At 40.5% G+C, this 24354-nt stretch overlaps 1 protein-coding gene across 1 annotated transcript in view; it reads right to left on the reverse strand.

Annotated features, from left to right (window-relative positions):
* LOC109914674 (PGAP2-interacting protein) overlaps nt 1–24354 on the reverse strand; it is a 115318-nt gene that overhangs the window by 50429 nt on the left and 40535 nt on the right. Inside the window, exons 3-5 of the mRNA XM_048599521.1 lie at nt 17572–17726; nt 13253–13460; nt 5228–5313 (exon numbers count right to left, since the gene is read on the reverse strand). Coding sequence (XP_048455478.1) covers nt 5228–5313; nt 13253–13460; nt 17572–17726 — 449 coding nt within the window. The remainder of the gene's footprint in view (nt 1–5227; nt 5314–13252; nt 13461–17571; nt 17727–24354) is intronic.

Here is a 24354-nt window from a genome sequence, read left to right on the forward strand (position 1 = left end):
CACCCTCTGTGAAAAAGTTGCCCCTCAGGTCCCTTTTATATCTTTCCCCTCACCTTAAACCTAGTCCTGTAATTCTGGATTTCCCTACCCTGGGGAAAAGGCATTGGCTGCTCACCCTCTCTATTCCCCTCATGATTTTATAAACTTCTATAAGTTCACTCCTCAGCCTCTGATGCTCCAGGGAAAATAGCCCCAGCCTATTCAGCTTCTCCCATTAGCTCAAACACTCCAATTCTGGCAACATCCTTTTAAATCTTTTCTGAACCCTTTCAAGTTTCACAATACCCTTCCTATAGCAGGCAGACCAGAATTGAATGCAATATTCTAAAACATGACCTCCCAACTCCTCTACTCAATGCACTGACCAATAAAGGCAAGCACACCAAACACCTTCTTCATATTCAGTAACAGGCAGTGTTATTTTAAGCAGAATTAAAGAAAATGTTTAGTTCATTAATATGCAGTTAGTGTGGTTTGGAACTCCCCGTTGGTAGTGCATTCTACCCTGACATCTAGAAACGGAAGTTTATTGTTGTCTTCCTTTGCTCTGCTAAATTTGATCCCGGTGAAAACGTTGTTGATGAGATGGTGTGTCTCTTGTAACTTGGTGTGTTTAATAATGACAAACGTGTCGTCCATGTATCGGATCTACAGTTTTGGCTGTATGAGGGGGAGGGTAGTGCATTCCAGTTTTTGCTTGGCTGCCTCTGCAATAAGTCCTGAGATGAGCAGCCCCATAGGTGTGCCACTGATTTGTTTGTATATTTGGCTGTTAAAGATGAAGTGTGTGGTGAGGCATAGGTCCAGTAGTCTGAGCATATTGTCCTTGCTGATGGGACTGTTTGGAATCGGCATTTCTGCTGGTTTCATTTTCATGTAGTCTGTCTTGGTTATTTGTCCTGCATGTTTTAGTCTCCTCAGCGTTTGGGTGATCCTAGACAACAAGGTGCAGGGCTGGATGAACACAGCAGGCCAAGCAGCATCATAGGAGCAGAGAGGCTATCCTGTTTGCTTGCTGCAGTGTTGGGTCTATCTCCACCTGTTGGTAAGTGTGTGTATCTGCAAGCAGTGCCTGTGCTTTCTCGATGTAGTCCGGTTTGTTCAACCCCCCGCTTCTACCGACTACCCAAAGTACACAAACCAGACATCCCCGTCAGACCCATTGTGTTCCTACCCGGTACACCTACATACAAACTGGCCAAGGACCTATAACAGAGACTGAACCACCTGGTCAATAGATCACCCCACTCCATACACTCAACCCAGGAATTCCTTAACAACCTCAAGAACATTAAAATCAGCGACGACAAGATTACGGTATCCTTTGACATGACAGTATTATTCATGTCCATTGACGTACCACTAGACAAAGAAACACTTGCCACATTACCAAATGCAAGATAAATAACCCCGACTGCAAACAGCTCCATCAGCAAGGACAACACGCTCAGACTACTGGACCTGTGCCTCACCACACACTCCATCTTTAATGGCCAAATATACAAATAAATCAATGGCACGCCTATGGGGTCACCCATCTCAGGACTTATTGCAGAGGCAGTCATGCAAAGACTGGGACGCACTAAAGCCCCCCCACCCCCGATACAGACGAAACTGTGGATCCAATACTTGGACAACACGTTTGTCATCATTAAACGCACCAAGTTAGAAGAGACAGACCATCTCATCAACAATGTTTTCACCGGGATCAAATTTATGAGAGAAGAGGAAGACAACAATCAACTTCCATTTCTAGATGTCAGGGTAGAACGAATGACTAACGGGGAGTTCCAAACCACAGTATATAGGTAAGCAACCCAGACTGACCAAATCCTCAATTTCCACAGCCATCGCTCCAATGTCCACAAACAAAGCTTTGTTAGGACACTATTCAAATGGGCTACAACTCACTGCAACATGCCAGAACTATGCAGGAAGGAGGAAGAGCACCTATACAAGGTCTTTGTTAACAACGGATATTCCAACAACTTCATCCACAAGTGCCTACAAGAAAGTCAATGCCAAAAAGACACAGTACACCCCAATACACTGGCCACACTGCTCTATATCAAGAACATATCAGAACTGACAACAAGACTCCTTCAATCACTAGGAATCATGGTGCCACACAAACCCACAGCCACACTACGACAAACACTCACAAGAACCAAAGAACCCATATCCATGACATGCAGAACCAACGTAGTTTACAAAATACCTTGCAATGACTGCAACAAACATTACATCGGCCAGACTGGAAGGAAACTAGCCATCAGGATACACGAACACCAGCTAGCAGCAAAACAACACAACAAATTTTCCCTCATCTCAGTGCACTCGGACAATGAAGGCCATCAATTTAACTGGGACAACGTGACCATCCTAGCTCAAGACAACCACAGACATGCACAGGAATTCCTACAGGCCTGGCATAAAGCAATCAACAAATATGTGGAATTAGACCCCTTTTACAAACCCATGCAGAACAGGACCAGAAATGACACAACCCAACTTAACAGGCCGGATCATGTAAATACCAAGCGAAGTAGAACAACATCGCTTCATCGGAGGCCGCACTGATGAGGTTATCTAGCATGGTGATGAAACATCTGCACGATAACCAGCCAGCTTGGCTAGCAAGCCAACAACCTCAAGGCAACAAAAAGAAAGTTGCTGGAAAAGCTCAGCAGGTCTGGCAGCATCTGTGGAGGAGAAAACAGAGTTAACGTTTCGGGTCCGGTGACCCTTCCTCGGAACCTCAAGGCATTTGGATAGGTTTATGAATAGGAAGGGTTTAGAGGGATATGGGCCAAATGCTGGCAAATGGGACTAGATTGATTGAGGATATCTGGTCAGCATAGACGAGTTGGTCTGAAGGTTCTGTTTCCATATGGTACACCTCATTGACTCTATAAGTCTATGAGACCCAAATGTAGAGTACAGAACAAGGATTCCGGAGTTGAGCGGGTTGGCTTATGAGGAGAGACTGAGTAGATTGGGATTATATTCATTGGAATTCAGAAGATTGAGGGGGGATCTTATAGAAACATATAAAATTATGAAGGGAATAGATAAGATAGAAGTAGAGAGGATGTTTCCACTGGCAGGTGAAGCTAGGACAAGAGGGCATAGCCTCAAGATTAGAGGGAGCAGATTTAGGACTGAATTGAGAAGGAATTTCTTCACCCAGAGGGTTGTTAATCTATGGAATTCCTTGCCCAGTGAAGTGGTTGATGCTACTTCAGTAAACGTTTTGAAAGAAAAGGTAGATTTTTTTTGAACAATAAAGAAATTAAGGGATACAGTGAGAACGCGGGTAAGTGGATCTGAGTCCACGAAAAGATCAGCCATGATCTTATTGAATGGCAGAGCAGGCTCGAATGGCCAGACGGCCTACTCCTGCTCCTAGTTCTTATGTTCTTATATTTGGTCATTCTGTACCACTGCTTTTCCATAACTCACTTGATTTTAATTCCACTCTGCTCACATTCTCCTTACCCTTTAATACATCTATTTTTCAAGTAACTAATTGTCTTTGCAAACAATTTTATGGATGGTCTTTCAAAAATATTTAGTGATGGAGAATGTGTAAAGACTATTTTTACTAATTTTGAATTGTCACGCTTAGCACTGAGTGGGAAAAGTGTTGGGAAAACTATGGGCTGATCTGTAATTCTTCTGCATAACCTATTTATTGCATCCTCCCCCCACCACATTACCATCTTCCTGACTTGTGGACTATCTGCCATACTCTAATTAATATGCATGTGAAAGGAAATGATAGCATTCCTTACAATGGTTGCAGCATTTGGTTGCAGACGATACTACAGCAGTTATTAACTGCAGACATTCCCTTTATTAATCTGAAAGGATGCAGCAGCATTAAAGTTGACGTCTCTAAAGCACCAGAAGCTGTATCACCCTGATGTTTTATTTTTGAATAGATATCCATGCACCAGATTGAAAATTCTACATCCAATCCACTGATCAACTTGAACTTACTGATGCTTATGCAAATCTGTTCAGTTCCAGGTTTGGGCCTGAGCTTGTAGTTTTGATTGGTGGCATTACTTCCATCACAAGGCATCTGTCTTTGATGCCATCTTATCTACCTACATGTTGTCTTTGTTCTTCATCCGCATGATACTCTGTAATAGGGGTCACTGAAAGCAAACTCCAACTCTTGCAATGATGGCAGGAGGTTATAAATGATATGTAACTTTGTTTTCATACCTGAGAAGCAAGAGAGCCTCACCAGTCTTTAATGTACATTTTGAATGGTCAAGCTTAGCACTAATTGGAATGAGTTGGAAAAAATGGAAATTGTGGGCTTCCTTATTATATCCTGATTTAAATAAAGTTTTGTAGCCTTGTGAAGCTATCAGAAAATATTCCTGGCAGAAAACCTGGTCTGAAATCTTGTATGCTACAGGAATTAAATAAGGAGCTAGAAATCATTATTTTGTTATTTTTTAGTCCACACTTTGTCAGTTCTACCAACATTAAAAGATTTTGGCAACACAAATCTCTCTCATTTTGTTACCTGCTCATTACCATTTATAGTGAATCAAAATGGATTTGATCAAATAAATTGCAGAGAAATACAAGTTAACGAGAGAAGATTTTCTAGTGCTGGTTCAAGACAGATCATTTTACCAGAGATAAGCTATATAACTGAAGGGGTCATAGTTTAAAACTAAGAACTGCCCATTGAAGGCAGAGATGAGGATCCTCTAAGAGTGCTGAGTATCTTTGGAATTTCCTTGCTGAAAGGTTGTGGATACAGATTCTTTAAATTTTTTAAAGGTAAAAGTAGCTAAGATTCTTGGTTAATAAAGGGATGAAAGTTTATTAGAGATATGCGGAAATGTAGAGTTAAGATTAAAATCAGATCAGCCATTATCTCACTGAATGATGGAGCAGGCTTGAAAGGCTGATTGGCCTGCTGTTGTTTGTTGTTACAGTTTGATCTCTAACCTGTACTGATTTAATCAAACATTAGCTGGGGACAATTACAAAACAGTTCAAGTATTTTCCGGGTCCTGAGATGAGAGTTGACAGCTATTAATAACTTATTGACTAACCCACATGAACAGTTGTTAACTTAGGTACCATAAGTCTGCACACCAACATGAGTCTTTAACAGAGGGAGACAGCATAAGGTAGAAAATATCGATGTTTTTCTTATTCTACAAAACACTATTATCATGCACTATGAATCCCATACCTATTAGCCAAAAGGCAACGCTGTTAACCACAGAAGGCCAAAAGGATAACATCACACCAAGTGCCATGGCAGTCAAAATCAGACCTCTGGAAGAAGGAAAAAGCTTTTTTATTAATTTGCACAACTCTGAATCCACAGTTTGCAGACATCCTTACACAATAAAGGCCCTGATTTTCATTCCCTTGTTTAGAGGTGGGAGAAATCCTGGTTCCGCAATCTCAGTGTTGAAACATGGCCATACACTTTGGATTTCTGGTCTGCGCTGGTGGTCTACATTACGCAACTGAGATAAGGCTAACAGGCTGCCTTGTTCTCAAGGTGGGCTGGATGGAAAGCCTGCTGGAGGACCAAGGCATGATGTGCAAAGTCTAAAAAAAGACAAAAAACAGAAAACATCCTTCTTTCTCTAACCCTCTTGTTCTCTATGTCAACCTATATCCCTGCAGCCCCTTACACTTTTATGCCATCATATGCCCATCCATCCAACCTCCTTGATCTGTCATACATACAATGTCAATGTCAACTTATTCCCCTGTACCCACCTCTCATACCCCATTATACCAGGATTAACTCTAATCTTACACTGGATACGGTTGTCTCTGGATAGGCTAGCATTTGTTGCCCACACTGAATTGTCTTTGCATTGATTGTCTTTCGTTTCAGAGGACAGTTAAGTGTCAACTACAATGGTCTGGCATCACATGTAGGCCAGACTGGGCAAGCATAACAGATTATCTTCCCTAAAGGACATTAGTGAACCAGATGGGTTTTTGAAATAATCAACAATGGTTGCCGTTCATCTAGCTTTTTAACCCTATGCCAAACCAAGCCCATGTCTCATTGTCCCTCACATGCAATATGCCTCAATCATGTTCATGGCTCTTTATAGTTCCTAAGTCAATCATCTCCTACCCATCATCCTTTGCCCTTCTCTTTTCAAGCCAACTGACCTATTATCAGATGCTTTAATCAGGAGACATCAGGACAGAAAATAAAGTTACCAGTATAATATCAATGTCACACAATATAATATCTATCTACAAAAACACACTCATTAATAGAAAATAAACATCTAATGCAGCCAATGCAGTGAAATTGCAAGAACAAATTCCTCATGAAAACAAACATTTTGCTTCAATGTTGACTAACTTATCAAAAACCAACATTTTATTTGTGGCTAATACCTTACATCAACAAGCATTTTCTCAAGTATTAAAAGCATTAAATCAATAAAAAAACTTTCATTCAAGAGCAGTTCGAACTGTCCACCAATAGCACCCCATTATTCCTTTTGTGAAAGTGATAGTTTGGAAAATCATTCATGCATGTTTTGTAGAACCAGGCACACTCAAATAACCAGCAGTGTTTTTTTCAACTGCACACTGTTTTAGATAGTCTTTTTGACAACAATGCAAGTCTCAGTGGGTTTATGCAAATTTTATTCACAGACATTCCTATTTACAATTCCAAAGGATGTTGAACATCTCTCAAAGGAGTCCCAGGATCAGATCAGATCAGATCTTACCTTTTCTAAAGGTGAGAAACATAAAACAATCTTCCAGCATTCACCATTCACCCCACACACTACCCCATGTTCCACCAAAGCAACATACGTAACCTCATATCCTCTGCCTTTCATGCATGGTCCCTCACACCTGGGGCAGGAACAGAAATCATGCATCCCATTGCCGGTCTTGGCCTGGGCCTCCAGCCCCAACCCACTGTTCGCACAACAAATCCACCCTTTATCCGAGCACAGCACCCTACGTCTACCTGATGCAGCGACTCCATCCCCAACTCGAAAACAGGTTACCTGCACTTCGAGCCTGGATTCCTGATGGTCCCCCACCCAAGCCAACCCTTCTGCAAGGTTAGTTCCTACATTACTGATCACTCTTTCCCCCTTCACATATGTTCATCTTTGAAATCCTTATGAGTACAGCTTGAACTACACTCAAGAGGCTCAACAACATCTAAGACAAGCAGCCCACTTGATTTGCACCCCTTCTAACACCTTCAGTGTTTTCTCTATTCACTATTAATGCACAGTAGCAGCAGCCTGCACTATCTACAAGGTGCATTGCAACAACTCACCAAGATTCCTTAAGACAGCAATTCCCAAACCTGTAACCTGTACCACCTGGAAAGCCAAGGGTAGCAGATACATGAGAACATCACTCCCTGAAAATACCCTTCCAAAATTATACCCCATCCTGAGGTGGATCTATATTGCTGTTCCTTCAATGCCTTTGGGTTAGAATCCTGGAACTTCCTTCCTAACAAGATTGTGAATGACCCTACACCACATGGACCGCAACAGTTCAAGAAGGCAGAACACTGCCAGGCAAAGGCAATTAGGGATGTCAATAAATGCTGGCCTCGCCAGCAATGCTCACATCACTGGAACAAACTTTGAAAATCCAAAAGGTCCATGCACCTGGGTAAAAAAATGGGTCTATTACTTAAATTTCTATATCCCAGATAACATTTTATTGAGAACTTTCATTCATAACTTTTTATAATCATTTACAATGAATGTCCACAAATCTACCATGTTGGTGACATCATTAAAATGGGAATGATAGGAACAATGAAATATTACCTCAAACATCCCTTTCTCACGGTGACAACAGCCAGGCTGCCTGAACAAAAAGCTAAAATTTGGAATGACAACAGAACAAACAAAATGCATTTTTTGCAGAGTGACATTATGGAGGCTGGTTAGTTCAGTTGGCGAGATGTCTAGTCTGTAATTCAATTAACATTAACAGTAAGAGCTTGATTCCCAATCCAACTGAGGTGGATTTGGGACCTGCTTCATCATCCTGCTCCTGAGAGTGTAAATCAATGCCAAATTACCCACGGACAAAAGACAGAGTCTCAGGATCAAGCATGAGGAAACTGTCAAGGACCTATCATTTGGGCACAGCACACGATAGGAAAAAAGAATATAGGGTTACAAATTTTGAAAATGCATATCAAAGTTGTTTAAAATTGAAATTAATATGTTTAAGGTTTTTGAGTAGATTTGTAGCTGGGGTTATGCATATTGTGGTTGGTTGGATCGCCGAGCTGGTTCGTTGTTTTTCCGCAGACTTTTCGTTACCCTGCTGGATAACATCATCAGTGCAGCCTCCAATTAAGCGCTGTTGTGTTTTCCCGCCTGTTATTTAAACTCTGGAGTCTGTTGAGCTGGATTACCTCACTTCTCGTTTTCCTGCACAGTGGAGTGTATATTGGGGTCAAGCTCTAAGTGTTTATTGATGGCCTTCTTTGTGGAGTATCAGGCTTCTAGGAATTCCTGTGCTTGTCTCTGCTTTGCTTGTCCCAGGATCTTGATGTTGTCCCAGTCAAATTGGTGGTTCTCCTTATCCATGTGGATAGAGATGAGTGAGTATTGGTCGTGTCTTTTTGTAGCCAATTGATGTTCGTGTACCCTTGTTGTTAATTTCCTTCCTGTTTGTCCGATGTAGTGTTTGTCACAGTCTCTGCAGGGAATCTTGTATATGACACTGGTCGGGTCCATTGTGGGTGATGGGTCTTTGGTTCATGTGAGCAGTTGGCGTAGGGTTGATGTGGGTTTGTGTGCTACTCTGATGCCCAGTAGTCGTAGGAGTCTTGTGGTCAGTTCAGATGTGTTCCTGATGTAAGGTTGCGTGATGAGTGTGTCGGGGCATGTAGCATCTTCCTGCTGTCATTCGTGTAATAGGCATCTTCTGACCCAGTTTTTTGGGTATTCATTGTCTTTGAAACCTGGAAGAGGTACTCTTCTTCTTCTCGGTGTAGCTCTGTGCTGCTGCAGTGTGTTGTTGCCTGTTTAAATAATGTTCTCGCGCAACTTTGTTTGTGTGTGTTAGGGTGGTTGCTGTTGAAATTCAGTAGTTGGTCAGAGTGTGTGGCTTTCCTGTGTACCTTTGTTAGGAATTCCCCATTTGTCCTGCGCTCTGCCATGACGTCCAGGAATGGAAGCTGTTTGTTCTTCTTCTCTTCTCTAGTGAATCTGATTCCGGTGAGGGTGTTGTTTATTAGTTCGTGTATCTCCTCCAGTTTGGTCCGTTTAATAATGACAAAGGTGTCATCCACATAGCATATCCATAGTTTTAGTTGGATTAGCAGAAGGGCCGTACTTTAAAGTCTCCGCATCACCGCTTCGGCTATTAGTTCGGAGATAGATGATCCCATGGGTGTCCCGTTGATCTGTTCATATATTTGGCCGTTAAAGGTGAAGTGGGTGTGAGGCATAGGTCCAGTAGCTTCAGCATGTTATCTGTGGAGATGGCGACTCTGGGGTTTTGTTCTTGTTTTAGTAGGCTGTCATTGTTTCTCTTGCTAGTGGTATGTCTATCGATGTGAATAGGGTAGTAATGTCAAACGATACCATGGTCTCATCGTCATCTACTCTTACATCCTTGATGGAATTGAGGAACTCTTGGGTTGAGTGGCTCTAATCCAACCAAAACTATGGATACGCTATATGGACGACACCTTCGTCATTATTAAACGGACCAAACTGGAGGAGACACATGAACTAATAAACAACACCCTCACCGGAATCAGATTTACTAGAGAAGAAGAACAAACAGCTCCATTCCTGGATGTCATGGTAGAGCGCAGGAATGGGGAATTCCTAACAAAGGTACACAGGAAAGCCACACACACTGACCAAGTACTGAAAGCCACACACACTGACCAAGTACTGTATTTTCAACAGCAACCACCCTAAGACACATAAACAAAGTTGCATGAGAATATTATTTAAATGGGCAATAACACACTGCAGCAGCACAGAGCTATGCCGAGAAGAAGGGTACCTCTTCCAGGTTTTCAAAGACAATAGATACCCGAAAAACTGGGTCAGAAGATGCCTATTACACGAACGATGCCAGGAAGATGCCATATGCCCCAACACACTCACCATGCGACCTTACATCAGGAACATATCTGAACTGACCACAAGACTCCTACAACCACTGGGCATCAGAGTAGCACACAAACCCACATCAACCCTACGCCAACTGCTCACCCGAACCAAAGACCCACCACCCACAATAGACCAGACCAATGTCATATACAAGATTCCTTGCAGAAGCTGTGACAAACACTACATCGGACAAACAGGAAGGAAATTAACAACAAGAGTACACGAACGTCAACTGGCTACAAAAAGACATGACCAATACTCACTCATCTCTATCCACATGGATAAGGGGAACCACCAATTCGACTGGGACAACACCAAGATCCTGGGACAAGCAAAGCAGAGACAAGCACGGGAATTCCTAGGAGCCTGGTATTCCACTAAGAAAGCCATTAACAAACACTTAGAGCTCAACCCCATACACTCCACTGCAAAGGAAAACTGGAAGTGAGATAATCCAGCTCAACGGATTCCAGAGTTTAAATAACTGGTGGGAAAACACAACGGCGCTTAATCAGAGGCTGCACTGATGATGTTATCCAGCATGGTAATGAAACGTCTGCGGAAAAACAACGAACCAGCTCGGGGAGCCAACCAACCACAACACGGAATTAATATGTACAATAGAACATCAGAATCGATTATAACAAAATGTTTGACATCTATTTCAGGCAAATAGCATCTTTCTATAAATTTCTGTATTTTAATTTTATTTCCAGAGTTCACAATTTCTATTTCTATGGAGTGCAATACTAGAAATGAGATCCCAAAAATGTAATTATGTCACATCCTTTTCTCAGCTGCTAATCCACTATCATGTCTCCAATATGGCAGCAAGGAAGCACATGCTTATTACGAGTTGAAAGCACTTGCCTGCCCTATTGGCACCGGCAAGATAATATCCATCCTGGGCCTGCACACACAAAAATAAAATAAAAGACCTATTGCCTGTTTGAGGACCCTACTATAATACTGGTTTGACCTGAAGCAGCAAATACCAGATGCAACAACATATACATATTAATTGAGACAGTTATAAAGAAAGGCTGGATAGGCTGGGACTTTTTTCACTGGAGCGTAGCAGGTTGAGAGGTGACCTGATATAAAATAATGAGCGATATACATAGAGTTAATGGTAGTCATCTTTTCTCTCGAATGCAGGATTTCAAGACTAGGGGGCACATTAAGGTGAGAGGAGAGAAACTTAAAAAAGACGTAAGAAGCAAATTTTTTTACACAGAGGGTAGTTCACGTGTGGAATGAACTTCTTGATGAAGTGGTGAATATGGATACAATTACAACATTTAAAAGACATTTGGATAGATATATGAATAGGAAAGATTTGGAGGGAAATGGCCAGGAGCAGGCAGGTGAGACGAGTTTAGTTTGAGATTATGTTCAGCATGGAGTGGTTGGACCAAAGGGTCTGTTTCCATGCTGTATGACTCTATGACTATATTAGGCCATGTGGCCCTCCAAGCTTACTCCACCTTTCAATAAGATCTAGGCTGAGCAGTCTGAGTTACAAATTCCACATTCCTATTTATTACCGATAACCTTTGATTTCCTGCGTAACAAGAATCCATCTATCTCCAACTTAAAAATATTCACAAACACTGTCTCCACTGCCTTCTGAGGCAGAGTTCCAAAGTCACATGACTTTCTAAAAGGAAAAAAAACTCACCTCTCTCCTAAAAGAGCAATCCCTAATTTTAAAACAGTGCTCCCTAGTTCTGCACTCACCCACAACAGTAAACATCCTTTTCACATTTACCTTGTAAAGATCATTCACGATCTTACAAAGTTCAATCACATCAACCCTCAATCTCCTGAACTCATAAGACAATCCACCACTTCCAGGTATCAATCTAATAAACCTTCTTTGAATGGCCTCCAATGCATTTACATCCCTCCTTCAATGAGAACAGCAAAACTGCAGAGTTTGAAATGTGGTCTTACCAATGCCTTGTCTAACTGAAGCATAACATCATTACATTTAACTTTAATTCCTTTCATGATAAAGGCTCACATTTCATTAGCTTTCCTGATCATGTGATGTACCTGCCTACTAACTTTTATCACTCATGCACTAAAACACCTAAATCCTTCTGCACCTCAGAATTATGCGGTTGTTGTCTACTTAAGTAATATTTGTTCTTTTTCTTCCTGTCAAAGTGAATGACTTCATACTTTCCCACATTACACTCCATCTGCCAGATTTTTGCCCAATCGCTCAACCTATCTATATTGGTCTACATTCTTGTTATGTTAGCTGCACAGCAAATTTCCCTACCTGTCTTTGTGTTCATTGCAAATTTAGCCACCAGCCCTTCAATCCCATTATCTAAATCTTGGAATAAATTGTAAAAAGCTGAGGCTCCCACTTATCACAAGTTGCCAATCTGAAACATACCCATTTATACATACTCTATATCTTCTGCCAGCCAATCAATCTTCTATCCAAGCTAGTATGTTATCCGTCTATATCATGAAGTCCTTTGTGCAATTATGTGGAGCGCTGTCAAATTGCTAATTAAGGTTCTGGAAGCCACTGTATGCCCACTTCAATGATCACAAATTGGATCTCTCTTGGCCACCAATACCACAACTCTCCCGATTCCTGGCCAATGTTATCTTCTGTTTCAGTTGCTCCCCTCTGAGGAGAATTCTTGCTCTGGTCTGGTGTTCACTGGCATCCCGGTAACCTTTACAAGATTTAACCAACAACTACTAATGGTAATATGCATCAATTTCAAAGCCTTGGGAATTAGCATCCACAGCTAACTGGTTCCCAGTGTCAAGAAACTTGTTTCCAAATATTTGTGTACCCTCAGGTATATCCATTTAGACCAAGGACAAAAAATTAAGATGTGAACAATCATAATCACAAAATACAAAACTTAACTGCTTTCAGGGCTCAAAGTCAAGACTCTCCTGAAATGGTGATGAACAAGCAGTGTATGATTGTGTCATACAATCCATAATCTTGATAAATTAATCAGAACCAAGTTGGTATTTTAATGGGATATTCCCCTTGCAAGAAAAAAGTTTTGCTGACACCAGTTGAATGACTTAAGACCTAAATTTCCATGTACGATGTTACTTGCCCATAAGGATTAGGATCTGGTCCAGTATTTGGGTGACCACTCACAGCCCATCGAGAGACGAGTGAGACTTCTCCAAATATCCACTGTGTGAGGAACAACAAACTCCCAAATGCTGCTCCACTGACAAACCAACTGCGTACAGCACTAGGCTCCATCTTCTTCTCTGTAGATTTCATTTCTTCTTCTTCCTGTGGAAGCCTCTGAAAATCTGACAGAAAATGCAATGAGTTGATTTTATTTTTCAGTCATTGATTGCAAAGCCTATCATAATCAGTCATGACCAGTAATTCAGACTTATCAGTTAGCCTCAGAGGTCCCAGAACAGCTTAAACAAAGTAGATTTAGTCACTTGAGTATGTTAACAAACACAAGTTATAAAAGGCAGGGTAGGGCCAGTGTGGCAGTTGAGGGGGAGTATAGGGAAATGCATTTGATCAACCTAGTGGTAAGTGGTAAGCTTATTTACAAATAACGAAAATTTCATTATTTTAATAAATAAAGTTGTGGAGGATATACTTAACAAATATGCTAAAACAACACTTCATAACTGCCATTGAAGTAATCCATTAACAGCACAATGGAAATACTTAAAAGGAGAAAGTAGTTGTGGTCAGCTGTGGCTAAGTTCTGATTTTTGGCTGTATCTTAAAAGCTAAGACCACAAACAGTGGTAAGGAGGTTTCTCACACGAGGATGCCAGGTGACTCAGCTTTTATTGTTGCTAATTTCAAGACTTGGAACACCTTTCTGTCTTTCCAGTCAAGGATTGTGCATGGATGCACCATAGAAATAATTAAAAATAATCATAAATATTGCTTTTATATAGCATCTTCGACATTCATGAGACAACCCAAAATACTCCACAGCCAGTTAGGTATCTGCTCCTATGATGCTGCTTAGCCTGCTGTGTTCATCCAGCTCTGCACCTTGTTGTCTCGGATTCTCCAGCATCTGCAGTTCCTACTATCTCAGGTACTTTTGAAGTATAGTCACTGTTGCATTGTAGGAACTGCAGCAGCCAATTTGAATTCAACTCATTTCCACAAACAGCAATGAGATTTTTTTTAAAAACATTGTAATTATGTTGGATGAGGAATAAATATTGGTCAGGACGATGGAAGATGCCCTTGCACCCCACTGTTCTTTTTTACTTTCCCATACTGCTTATGATCCTATACAAATGACACAACATTTGACAATACAGTCATCAAAGGTACTGCAGAGCCAGGCCGTGTTATGTACTCAAATCTTCAATATGCGAATTGATCCCATGACCTCCTAACTGTAGCCAAGGAAGAGGATTAATGCTAAACAAAGCAACCACCTATTACGTATCAACAACCCTGATTACATTTCCAGATTACATTTCAAAATGTCTTGAATATTCCTCTATCATTAAAACGCTTTTAGAAAACACATTCTAAAAGTATCTACATGCACTTGCATGTGTAGATGGCACTGTGAAAGCCCATTTACAGTAGTTACACAAGATTAGGTTCTAGAAACAATAGAACCTCCTGTAAACTGATGCAGTGCCCTGCCAAGCATTTCTACACAAAAGCATTTAGGCTTTTTCAAGCACTGAATTAATTGAATTCTATTGAACAAGGAAGATAATCTGCATAAAACAAAATGTAAATAAATTTGCATGCATCTTTTGTTTAGTAATATCTATGAGCTATCTGCAATCCACACCCTTGTCATTAAATATTTATATGATTCAGGACTGATAAAAGCTGGTCTCCAAGTAGTCAGCCTTTTTCTGGCAGAACGGGACTGCGAATGTAACTAATCCAGTTGTACTAAAAACAGCATGTTCTGCAGCATTTTGTTTTTAGTTCAGATATCCAGCTTGCAAAACTGTTTTTAACCTAGTTGTACCTTTTGTAGAATGTCAATATCAGTTTCATTCAAAATACTTCCATTTATCTACGAATTAAACTTGTAACATTTAATGAAACACGAAAACGTTTTCCCTTTACTGTTCCCCATCATCTCTTCCCCACCATTTCTTTTTTATAACTTTTTTTGTGTTTTTCTCATCATCAATCTCCTAACATCCCCATCTCACCCATGATTTCCAGTGATACATGAAGCAGTGGTATCTACTGCCATATTTTTCCAGCCCCATCAAGAAAAAGCAACGACATTTAATCTACTGCTTTAACTGACCCTACTACAATCGCTTCCACACCCAACTTCTCAAACGCAATTCCTATACACAGGGTGTAAGGATAGTTCACTCCAATCCATCAAACTGCTCAAAATCTTTTTAAGACCCAGTACATCCAGGAGTCTACCACTAAAATGAGCACCATCCAGAAAGGAATTTCCTAGTGGATGGTATCAAACATTTTTTCCCCATTTCCCTGCTCAACTCTGTCCAGTCACTTTCCCACCACTCTCTTTCCTCTTCTGCCACCCTTCCTTGCCATCGTCCTCATCCTCTCTTCCTGTTGTCTTCCTCCATTGCTCCTACCTCCTCACTCCCATCTCCTTGCCCACTATCCTGCTGTAGTTCAATTAGTCCCTGTATCCAACACTGCTTTACCTGAATACTGCACTTGGCTTTGATTTTCAATTTGCACTGCCACAGGAAACTAATAATAAACTGAGAAAAATTGTGTATTTAGATCCTGTAGCTATTCAAGACTGAGGCAAAATCTGGTTTGTGCTCAGCACCTGATCCTGTTGAGGAGCGCACTTTGCAGATTAGTTTTAATCATCCCTGGATCATATAAATACTTAATATTAACTGTGTTGGTCACGGAGAGTTCACACACATTAATAAATAAATGATGCACATAAATTACCAAGGGGAATTTTCTGCCATCTTGAGCAGAGTAGGCAATGATGAGAAAGTTGTGAAAATACAGATCATGAAAGAAATCTGTTCATTGCTTTTTAGTGATAGGGAGAGGCAGTCAGTTTATCACTGTCAGGATTGATCAGCCAAGGGGATGGACTGATTGGTGTACAGCACCATGCTATATCAATGTCACAACGACCCAATGTGTCAGCTGCTCATGCAGCAACACACTGCATGTGTTTCAACCAAATGGCCATGTCTGAAAGTCAAAGAGGGCCAGTCCTTAATGGTATTAAAGGAGACTAAGGACAGTCAGGGGGTGCTCCCACAATTAATAAGGGGAGGGTGTGTCCAATTCCAGTCCGGGGTTGGGGGGTGGAGGGGGTGGCCACGGTAAGTCAGGTATTTTGTCAGATTTCCAGCAACCAGAGCATTTTGTCCACAGAATTTATCTTCCACATGAGCAAATGGTTCCAAACACATTTATCTATCCTGGTCGCATGTCCCTTCAATCACTTTTCCTCTATTTGTCTATCTGACCTATTCTTGAATAGATTTTGCCCAGCCACTAACCCGGGGCGTGAATTCCACAATCTCACAGCTCTAAGTGAAGGAGTTTCCTTGGTTCACTATCCTAAACATCTAACATTATATCTTACTTCCGTGGTCCTTCACTTTCGATTTTTCAAATATTAGGAAAATACAGTTGGCTTCAGTATATCCCTTTTAATCCTTTATCCTCTAGGGTGGTGCATGGCAATGTTATTGGGCTAGTAAGCCGAAGGCCCAGACTAGTGCCTTGGGGAAATGAATTCAAATCCATCGCATCATGGCAGCTAGTGGAAGTGAAATTCAATTAATTAATCTGGCAATTTATCTCTCTAATGGTGACCAGGAAACGACCCTTGATCATGGTAATAAAATAAATCTGATTCACTGATATCCCTTAGGGATGGAAACCTGCCATCCTTACCTAGTTTGGGCCACATGTGACTCCAAACTACATAGCAATGGTTCCAAACACATTTCTCTATCCTGGTCGCATGTCCCTTCAATCACTTTTCCTCTATTCATCTATCTGACCTGTTCTTGAATAGATTTTGCCCAGCCACTAACCCAGGGCGTGAATTCCACAATCTTAATTGCCCTCTGAAATGGTGTGCCAAGCCTATCAGTACAAGAGTAATTAGGGATGAGTAAAATATGCTGGTCTTACATCCCATGAGACAAAACAAAAGTATCATACCACGATCTTCATTGTTCTAATTTATTTAAGACCCAATATTTCTGGTGTATTCCCAATGCTTTCTGCTTTAAAAAAAGCCAAATGATGGTCAAAAGATTTTATGTGGCAGATCATAATTATTTGAAAAATATGCTTGTCACATTTAAAATAACCTTGAAGGCTTTTCAGAAAGCAATAACATATATTACAGTTTACTTAACCAGCATTACATTGTAACCTTCTTGAATGTAACAGCAGACTGCATTGCTTGAATGTTCTCCTTACCGGAATATATTCTGTCCAGAGTCACTATGATGCCCAGGGACAGCGTTAAAGTGTTGAATGTGTTGCATGCCCACACTGGGTTCAATGAGGTATACCAGATCCTTAGTACAAGGAGCAGAAAATGACCCAAAATGAAACCCCAGATTCTGCAGAGCCTACAGATATGAAATCCAATAATATGTTAGTATCTAGTTAACATTTATGACAGGAAACCACATTTGTGAGTTTACCCACAGAGTCACTTCTGAACTATTATTCATTTGTCAAATTAACCATTTTACATTTGGTTTTCAATTATTTCTTCTTTCTACAATTTTAATTTATCAATGTCTCACTTCAACTTAACTCCAGCTCGTCCTTTTTCGCTGCTTTTTACACCATTCAGCTGTGTTTTGACATAGAGAGAATGTATTTCTTCTGCAATACTGATAGTACTCCATGTCATCTACCAAAAGTTATACTTTATGGAGGAAATATATTTCATGGGAAGAAAGAAAACAGCAAAGAAATTGAACAAATATTTTGTGTCTGCTTTAACAATATAAGATGTAGGTTACATACCAGAAATGGAGGGTTACCTGGAGGTGAATTAGAGTGAGGAAATAAAGGTTAAATATCAGTAGAAGAGAAAGTATTGGAGAAACACAAAGGACGACAATCTGACAATTCCCAAGGGCCTGATGGCCTTCACCCTCAAACTCTTAATAAAAAAGCGGCAGAGATTGTATACGTGCTGGCTATAATTACTTAGTTTCTAGAATAGTCTGAGTAGATCGTAAGTTAGCAAATGTAATACCGCTGTTCAAGAGAAGAGGGAGAGAGAAATTAGGGAACTACAAGCCAGTTAGCCTAGGATCAATCATAAGGAAAATGCAGGAATCTACTATTAAGGAAGTCTAAACATCATGCTTAGAAAAGTAATAATATGATTAGAACAAGTAAAGTGGTTTTACAGAATGAAATTCCTGTTTGAAAAATGGATGAGTTTTTTTGGAGGATGTAATTAGCAAAGTAAATAAACGGGGATGAGCGGATGCAGTATGTTTAGATTTCTAAAAGGTGCCACACAAAAGTTCACCGTGCAAGCTTAAGGGCATATCAGGTTGAGAATGAAGAGAAGTGGGGAGGGGGGAGCATATTCACATGGATGAAGGATTGGTTAACAGACAGGAAACAAAGAATAGGGATAAATGTTTTCAAGACGGCAGGATGTAATGATCAGTGCTGGAGTATCAACCATTTACAATCTATTTTTAGATACAGAAGGATAGACAGAGCATAATGTATTTAAGTTTTCTGAAGATACAAAGTTAGGTGTAAATGCATGCAGTGAAGCGGATATAGGAGGCCAGAAAACAAACAAAAAACAACAGGTTAAGTGGATGAACAACAGGTTGGCAGATGGAGTTTTACGAGTGTGAGGTATATGTAAATGCTTGGTACATCAAAGAATCAATAGATATAGGGCACATGGTAAAATGGAGTTGAAGCTCAAGATCAGCTATGATCACATTGAATGGTGGAACTGATTCTGCCGTATCCTGTTGCTGCTTAGAGTTCTTAGAGTTCCCTCCACTACTCCCACCCCAAACTTGCTCCCAAAAACTGGACTCCATTACCCATGTGAGTTATCCTTCACAGCAACCTGCTGGGAATTACTGTGTATTCACCTCCTAGATGTGATGGGGAATGTCATGGTAGTGACAAATAATTGGATAGGCTGGCACATTGGAGAAACTCACCCACTTCTTGCATCCTCAGGATTAAAGTTCAGGGCAGTGTAAAGACTGTGTATTTTTATTTTTCTGTATTTTAATCATGGACTGAAATTGGAAAAGGACTGTTTTAAAAATCAATGACTGCTGAAGGAATATAGTTTGCAGCAAAACTGGAGCCATGGTATGTATACAAATGGAGATTCAGTCAGCAGCAAGCAGCTGCTTGTTTTGTGGATTACTGACCAATTTTGATGACATTCTGCCTACCAACAATTCAGTGATTGGCTCACGGTAAGTGAGCAGCCTGGGTCCATGTATAAGATAGTGAAAAGGCTTCAGACCTAAATAGTGAAAAGTCTTCAAACCTCCATCAGCTCAAGTTCTGCAGAAAAGGCTACATTAAGCCTGAAGTTGCTGTAAGCCAGGATATTTAATTAATAAGTTAGGGACCTTTTATAAGTGTCAACTGGTGCCCTGTGTCCCCATAAACCAGTGAAAGTGTCTGGAGAAGGAAGACCGAGAAGACACATTCTGACCAAAAAAATATTCATCAGATGCGTCTTGACAACCCTGTAAAAGGAACCACTGAACTGCCTTCCCTGTCTTTCATTCCATCCATAATGCCTACATTTTTGTGTATGTGTGTCCATTTATAAAAGGATTAGAGTTTTAATAGGTGGAGATGTATGCCAATGGTTAATAATCCATAGCCAGAGTCTGATTACATGTAATAAATAGTATTTTTTGTTAATTATAGAAACTTGGTCCAACTTTTCTGTCAATATGTGTCTTCAAGACAGGAAGCTTGGTGAATTCGGTGTACTTCCTAAGAATCCTTAACTTTTGTGATGCCTCCATGAATCATAGAGCTTGATTTCCAATGGGACATCCCAGCGAGTGAAACAGATTTTGGAGACTTATTAAGGATTGACTTGAAACTGAGGCAACAAGGATTTGGGTGTGGTATCAATAAGCAACACAAGTGAAGGAAAACAATCAGGTTCTGTACTGCAATTAAGACATGGCACTGGAAACGGTGAAGAATTTCCTTCAGGTGGCAGAGTTGTTCCTAATAGTCTTAAGTGAAATTTCAAAGACCACTTTGACTGATTTGCTAGGTATACTGGAGGTGACATTGCCTGGCAGTGCTAGAAAGGCAGAGATTATTAAAATACTAGCATGGCATTTGGATTCACAGGAAATTTAGAGGCCAGGTACTCCAGGTAGAGTAAGTTGACAGGAAAAGCACATGAAATTTATGCTTCACTGTCAATTGAGGTTTCTTGGGATTACAGTGCTGTAAAGAAAACTGTATTGGCTGCATTTATGTTAATGCCTAAGGCATAAAGGCAAAAGTCCCAGAATTTAAGGAAATAGCCTGGGCAAGCCTATATTGAATTCCAAAATGTTAAGCGAAGTGATTTTGACAGCTGGATACCAGCTTTGAAAGCTGACACCATATATGAAGCTCTCAGAGATTATTCTCTGAGAAAAGTTTAAAACACGTTTCCTTCTATAATAAGAACTCATGTTGAGGACCAAAGAGTTGCAACCGCAAATCAGACAGCAATAATGGCTGACAATTATGAGCTAATTCGTAAAAACTAAATTATTCTTCTGTCAACCATGTCAATGTGAAAAGGATAAAAATAGGAGAGTGGAACATTTCTTATGGATCTGATGGTAGTAATGTAACCCCAGTATTTAAGAAACAAAATAGAGAGAAAACAGGGAATGAAAGACTGGTTAACCTGACATCAGTGGGAGGGAAAATGCTAGACTTGATAGCAGAGCACTTGGAAAACAGTGACAGGATTGGACAGAGTAAGCATGGATTTATGAAATGGAAATTATGCTTCACAAAACCACTGGAATTTTGCAAGGATATAATTAGTAGAGTTGATTGGAGGAGCCAGTGGATATGGTTTATTTGGACTTCAGAAGGTTAACAATAAGATCCCACACAAGAGATCAGCATGTAAAATTAAAGTACATGCGATGGGGGCAGTGAACTGACATGGTAGAGAATTTGTGACAGGGAACAAACAGTAGGAATAAACAGGGTTTTTTTTGAGTGGCAAGCAGTGACTAGTAGGGTATGGTGGGAATTAGAGCTTTGACCTCAGCTATTCATATTATATATTAATGAATTAGATTAGAGAACTAAAATATAATATTTCCAGTTTTTCAGATGACACAATGCTGGATGGATGGTGAGCTGTAAGGAGGATGCAGAGATGCTTCAATGTGATTTGGACCTCAGTAAGTGGGAAAATGCATGGTAGATGCAGTATCATGTGGATAAATGTGAGGATATCAAATTTGGGAGACAAAACAGAAAGGTGGATTATTATTTGAATGGCTATGAATTGAGAGAGGGTCATGTGCAGCAAGACCTGGGTATCCTCATACACCAATTGATGAAAGTATGTATGCAAGTGCAGCAGGCAGTAAAGCAGGTGGTAAAGGTGACACATGGTTTGTTGGCCTTCATGCAAGAGAATTCAAGTACAGAAGCAGTGAGGTCTTGCTGCCACTGTAAAGGATCTTGGTAAGACCACACCTGAAATACTGCATGCAGTTTGGTTTCCTTATCTGAGGGAGGATGTTCTGGCTGCGGCCAGAGTGCAACAAAGTTTTACCAGACAGATGCCTGGGATGGCAGGATTGACTTGTTAACAAAGACAGTAGCAGTTGGGACTATATTCATTGGAGTTTAGAAGAATATGGAGGAATCTTATAACAATCTATAACATTCTAACAGGATTAAAAAAGGCAAAGTCACAATAGTCTTACTAGACCAAATGACAGCTCTCTCATTAGAGAGAAATGTCTGTTGGTTGTTTAGCCAAAGGGTCACCACATCTTAGGTGGGGGAAGAGTTTGAGAAGAAAAGGCCTTAATAGTAACCTCAGCCAGTGTAGGAACTGAGCCCATGCTGTTAACATTACTCTGCATTGCAAACCAGCTGTTCAGCCAACTAAGCTAAATGATCCCCTATAAAATGTAGAAAGGATATTTCTGATGATTGTCCAGAACCAGGGTCAAACTAAAGATACGGGAGGAGAAATTTCTTCACTCAGAGAATGGTTAGCCTGTAGATTTCTGTATGTGATTGGGGTCAAGACATTTAATGTTTTTAAGAACAAGTTAGATATAGTTCATAGAGTCATACAGCACAGAAACAGACCCTTTGGTCCAACCAGTCCACGCCAAACATAATCCCAAACTAAAGTAGTCTCATCTGTCTTCTCCTAGCTCATATCCCTCCAAACCTTTCCTATTCATGTACTTATCCAAAAGTCTTTTAAACACTGTAATTGTACTCATATCCACCACTTCGTCAGGAAGTTCATTCCACACACAAACCACCCTCTGTTTATAGATTTTGCCCCCTCGTGTTTTTTTTAAATCTCTCTCCTCTCACCTTAAAAATGTGCCTCCTATTCTTGAAATCCCCCATCCTAGGGAAAGAACAACTACCATTAAATATACCTATACCACTTATGATTTTATAAACTTCTATAAGGTAACTCCCAACCACCTACATTCCAGTGGAAAAGGTAACTCCCAACCACCTACATTCCAGTGGAAAAGGTAACTCCCAACCACCTACATTCCAGTGAAAAAATGTCCCAGCCGATCCAGCCTCTCTTTAGAACTCAAACTCTCCATTCTCGGCAATATCCTGGTGAATCTCTTCTGAACCCTCTCCAGCTTAATAATATCCTTCCTATAACTGGATGACCAGAGCTGGGCACAGTATTCCAGAAGAGAACTCACCAATGTCCTGTACAATCTCAACATGTCTTCCTAACTCTTATGCTCAAAGGACTGAGCAATGAAGCATGCCAAATGCTTTTTTTAACCACGCTGTCTATATGTGATGCAAACTTCAAAGAATTATGTATTTGAACCCCGAGGTCCCCTCTGTTTTATAACACTACATGAGGCCCTACCATTAATTGTATAGCACCACCCTTGATAGTACCAAAATGCAATACCTCGCATTTATCCAGATTGAACTCCACTTGCCATTTCTCAGCCCATTGACCCAGTTGATCAAGGTGCAATCTTTATAATCTTAGAAACCTTCTTCACTGTCTCCTACACCACTAATTTTGGTGTCGTCCGCAAACTTAGTAACTATATCTTCTATATTCTCATCCAAATCATCCATATAAATGACAAACAAAAGAGGACCCAAAACCGATCCCTGTGGAACATCACCGATGACAAGCCTCCAGTCCGAAATGCAAACCTCCACCACCACGCTCTGTCTCCTGCCATTAAGCCAATTATGTATCCAGTTGGCAAGCTCACTCTGAATTCCATGCTCCCTAAGAGATTAAATGGTATGGGGAGAAAGCAGGACTAGGGTACTGAGTTGGATGATCAGCCATGATCACACACAGAACAGTGGAACAGGCTTAAAAAGTTGAATGGACTATCCCTGCTCCAATTTTATGTGTTTCTCTGAAAGAAAGGCAAGCAGCCAAAGTAAGGAATGGATAGCTGCCTGTAGGTCTCCTCCACAGATCAGAATAATAGTATTGAGGATGGAGGTGAAAATCAGAAGCCAAGTGGTATCCATTGTAATAAGACTGGATACATTTTTCAGAATGCTTAATGTTGACAAGGAAACTCGTGAGACGTTTGGAGCTCATAAGAGTGAATCCAAAAAGGAAACTCAAAAGGAAAACAACACCACAGGCCAGATTGTAGCTTTAACAACAACTAAGAGACTGAAGGTAGATACAGCTGCGAGCACAGAAGAAGTAAAAAAGAATGATAGATGCAAATGATTTTTAACTCAAGGGAAAATACTCTCTTTTCCTTCAACAGAAGCATCCAAGCCCATAACTGTACTAATGGATACAGCGCCTACTCAAACTTCTGCTATAGAACAATTTAGTTCTTGCTCCAGAGAGTTCAATGATATCCAAACTGTTAGTAATAGGACAGGTGGAGAGTATATCCCGGTTCCATTGTACAGAGTCCAATTAAATGTGATCTTTCATTTAGACAGGTGGTAATCAGGGTAGTTAAGAAGTTGAGAATAACA

This window comes from Rhincodon typus, chromosome 1, assembly GCF_021869965.1.
Source record: "Rhincodon typus isolate 14 chromosome 1, sRhiTyp1.1, whole genome shotgun sequence".
Lineage (NCBI taxonomy): Eukaryota > Metazoa > Chordata > Chondrichthyes > Orectolobiformes > Rhincodontidae > Rhincodon > Rhincodon typus.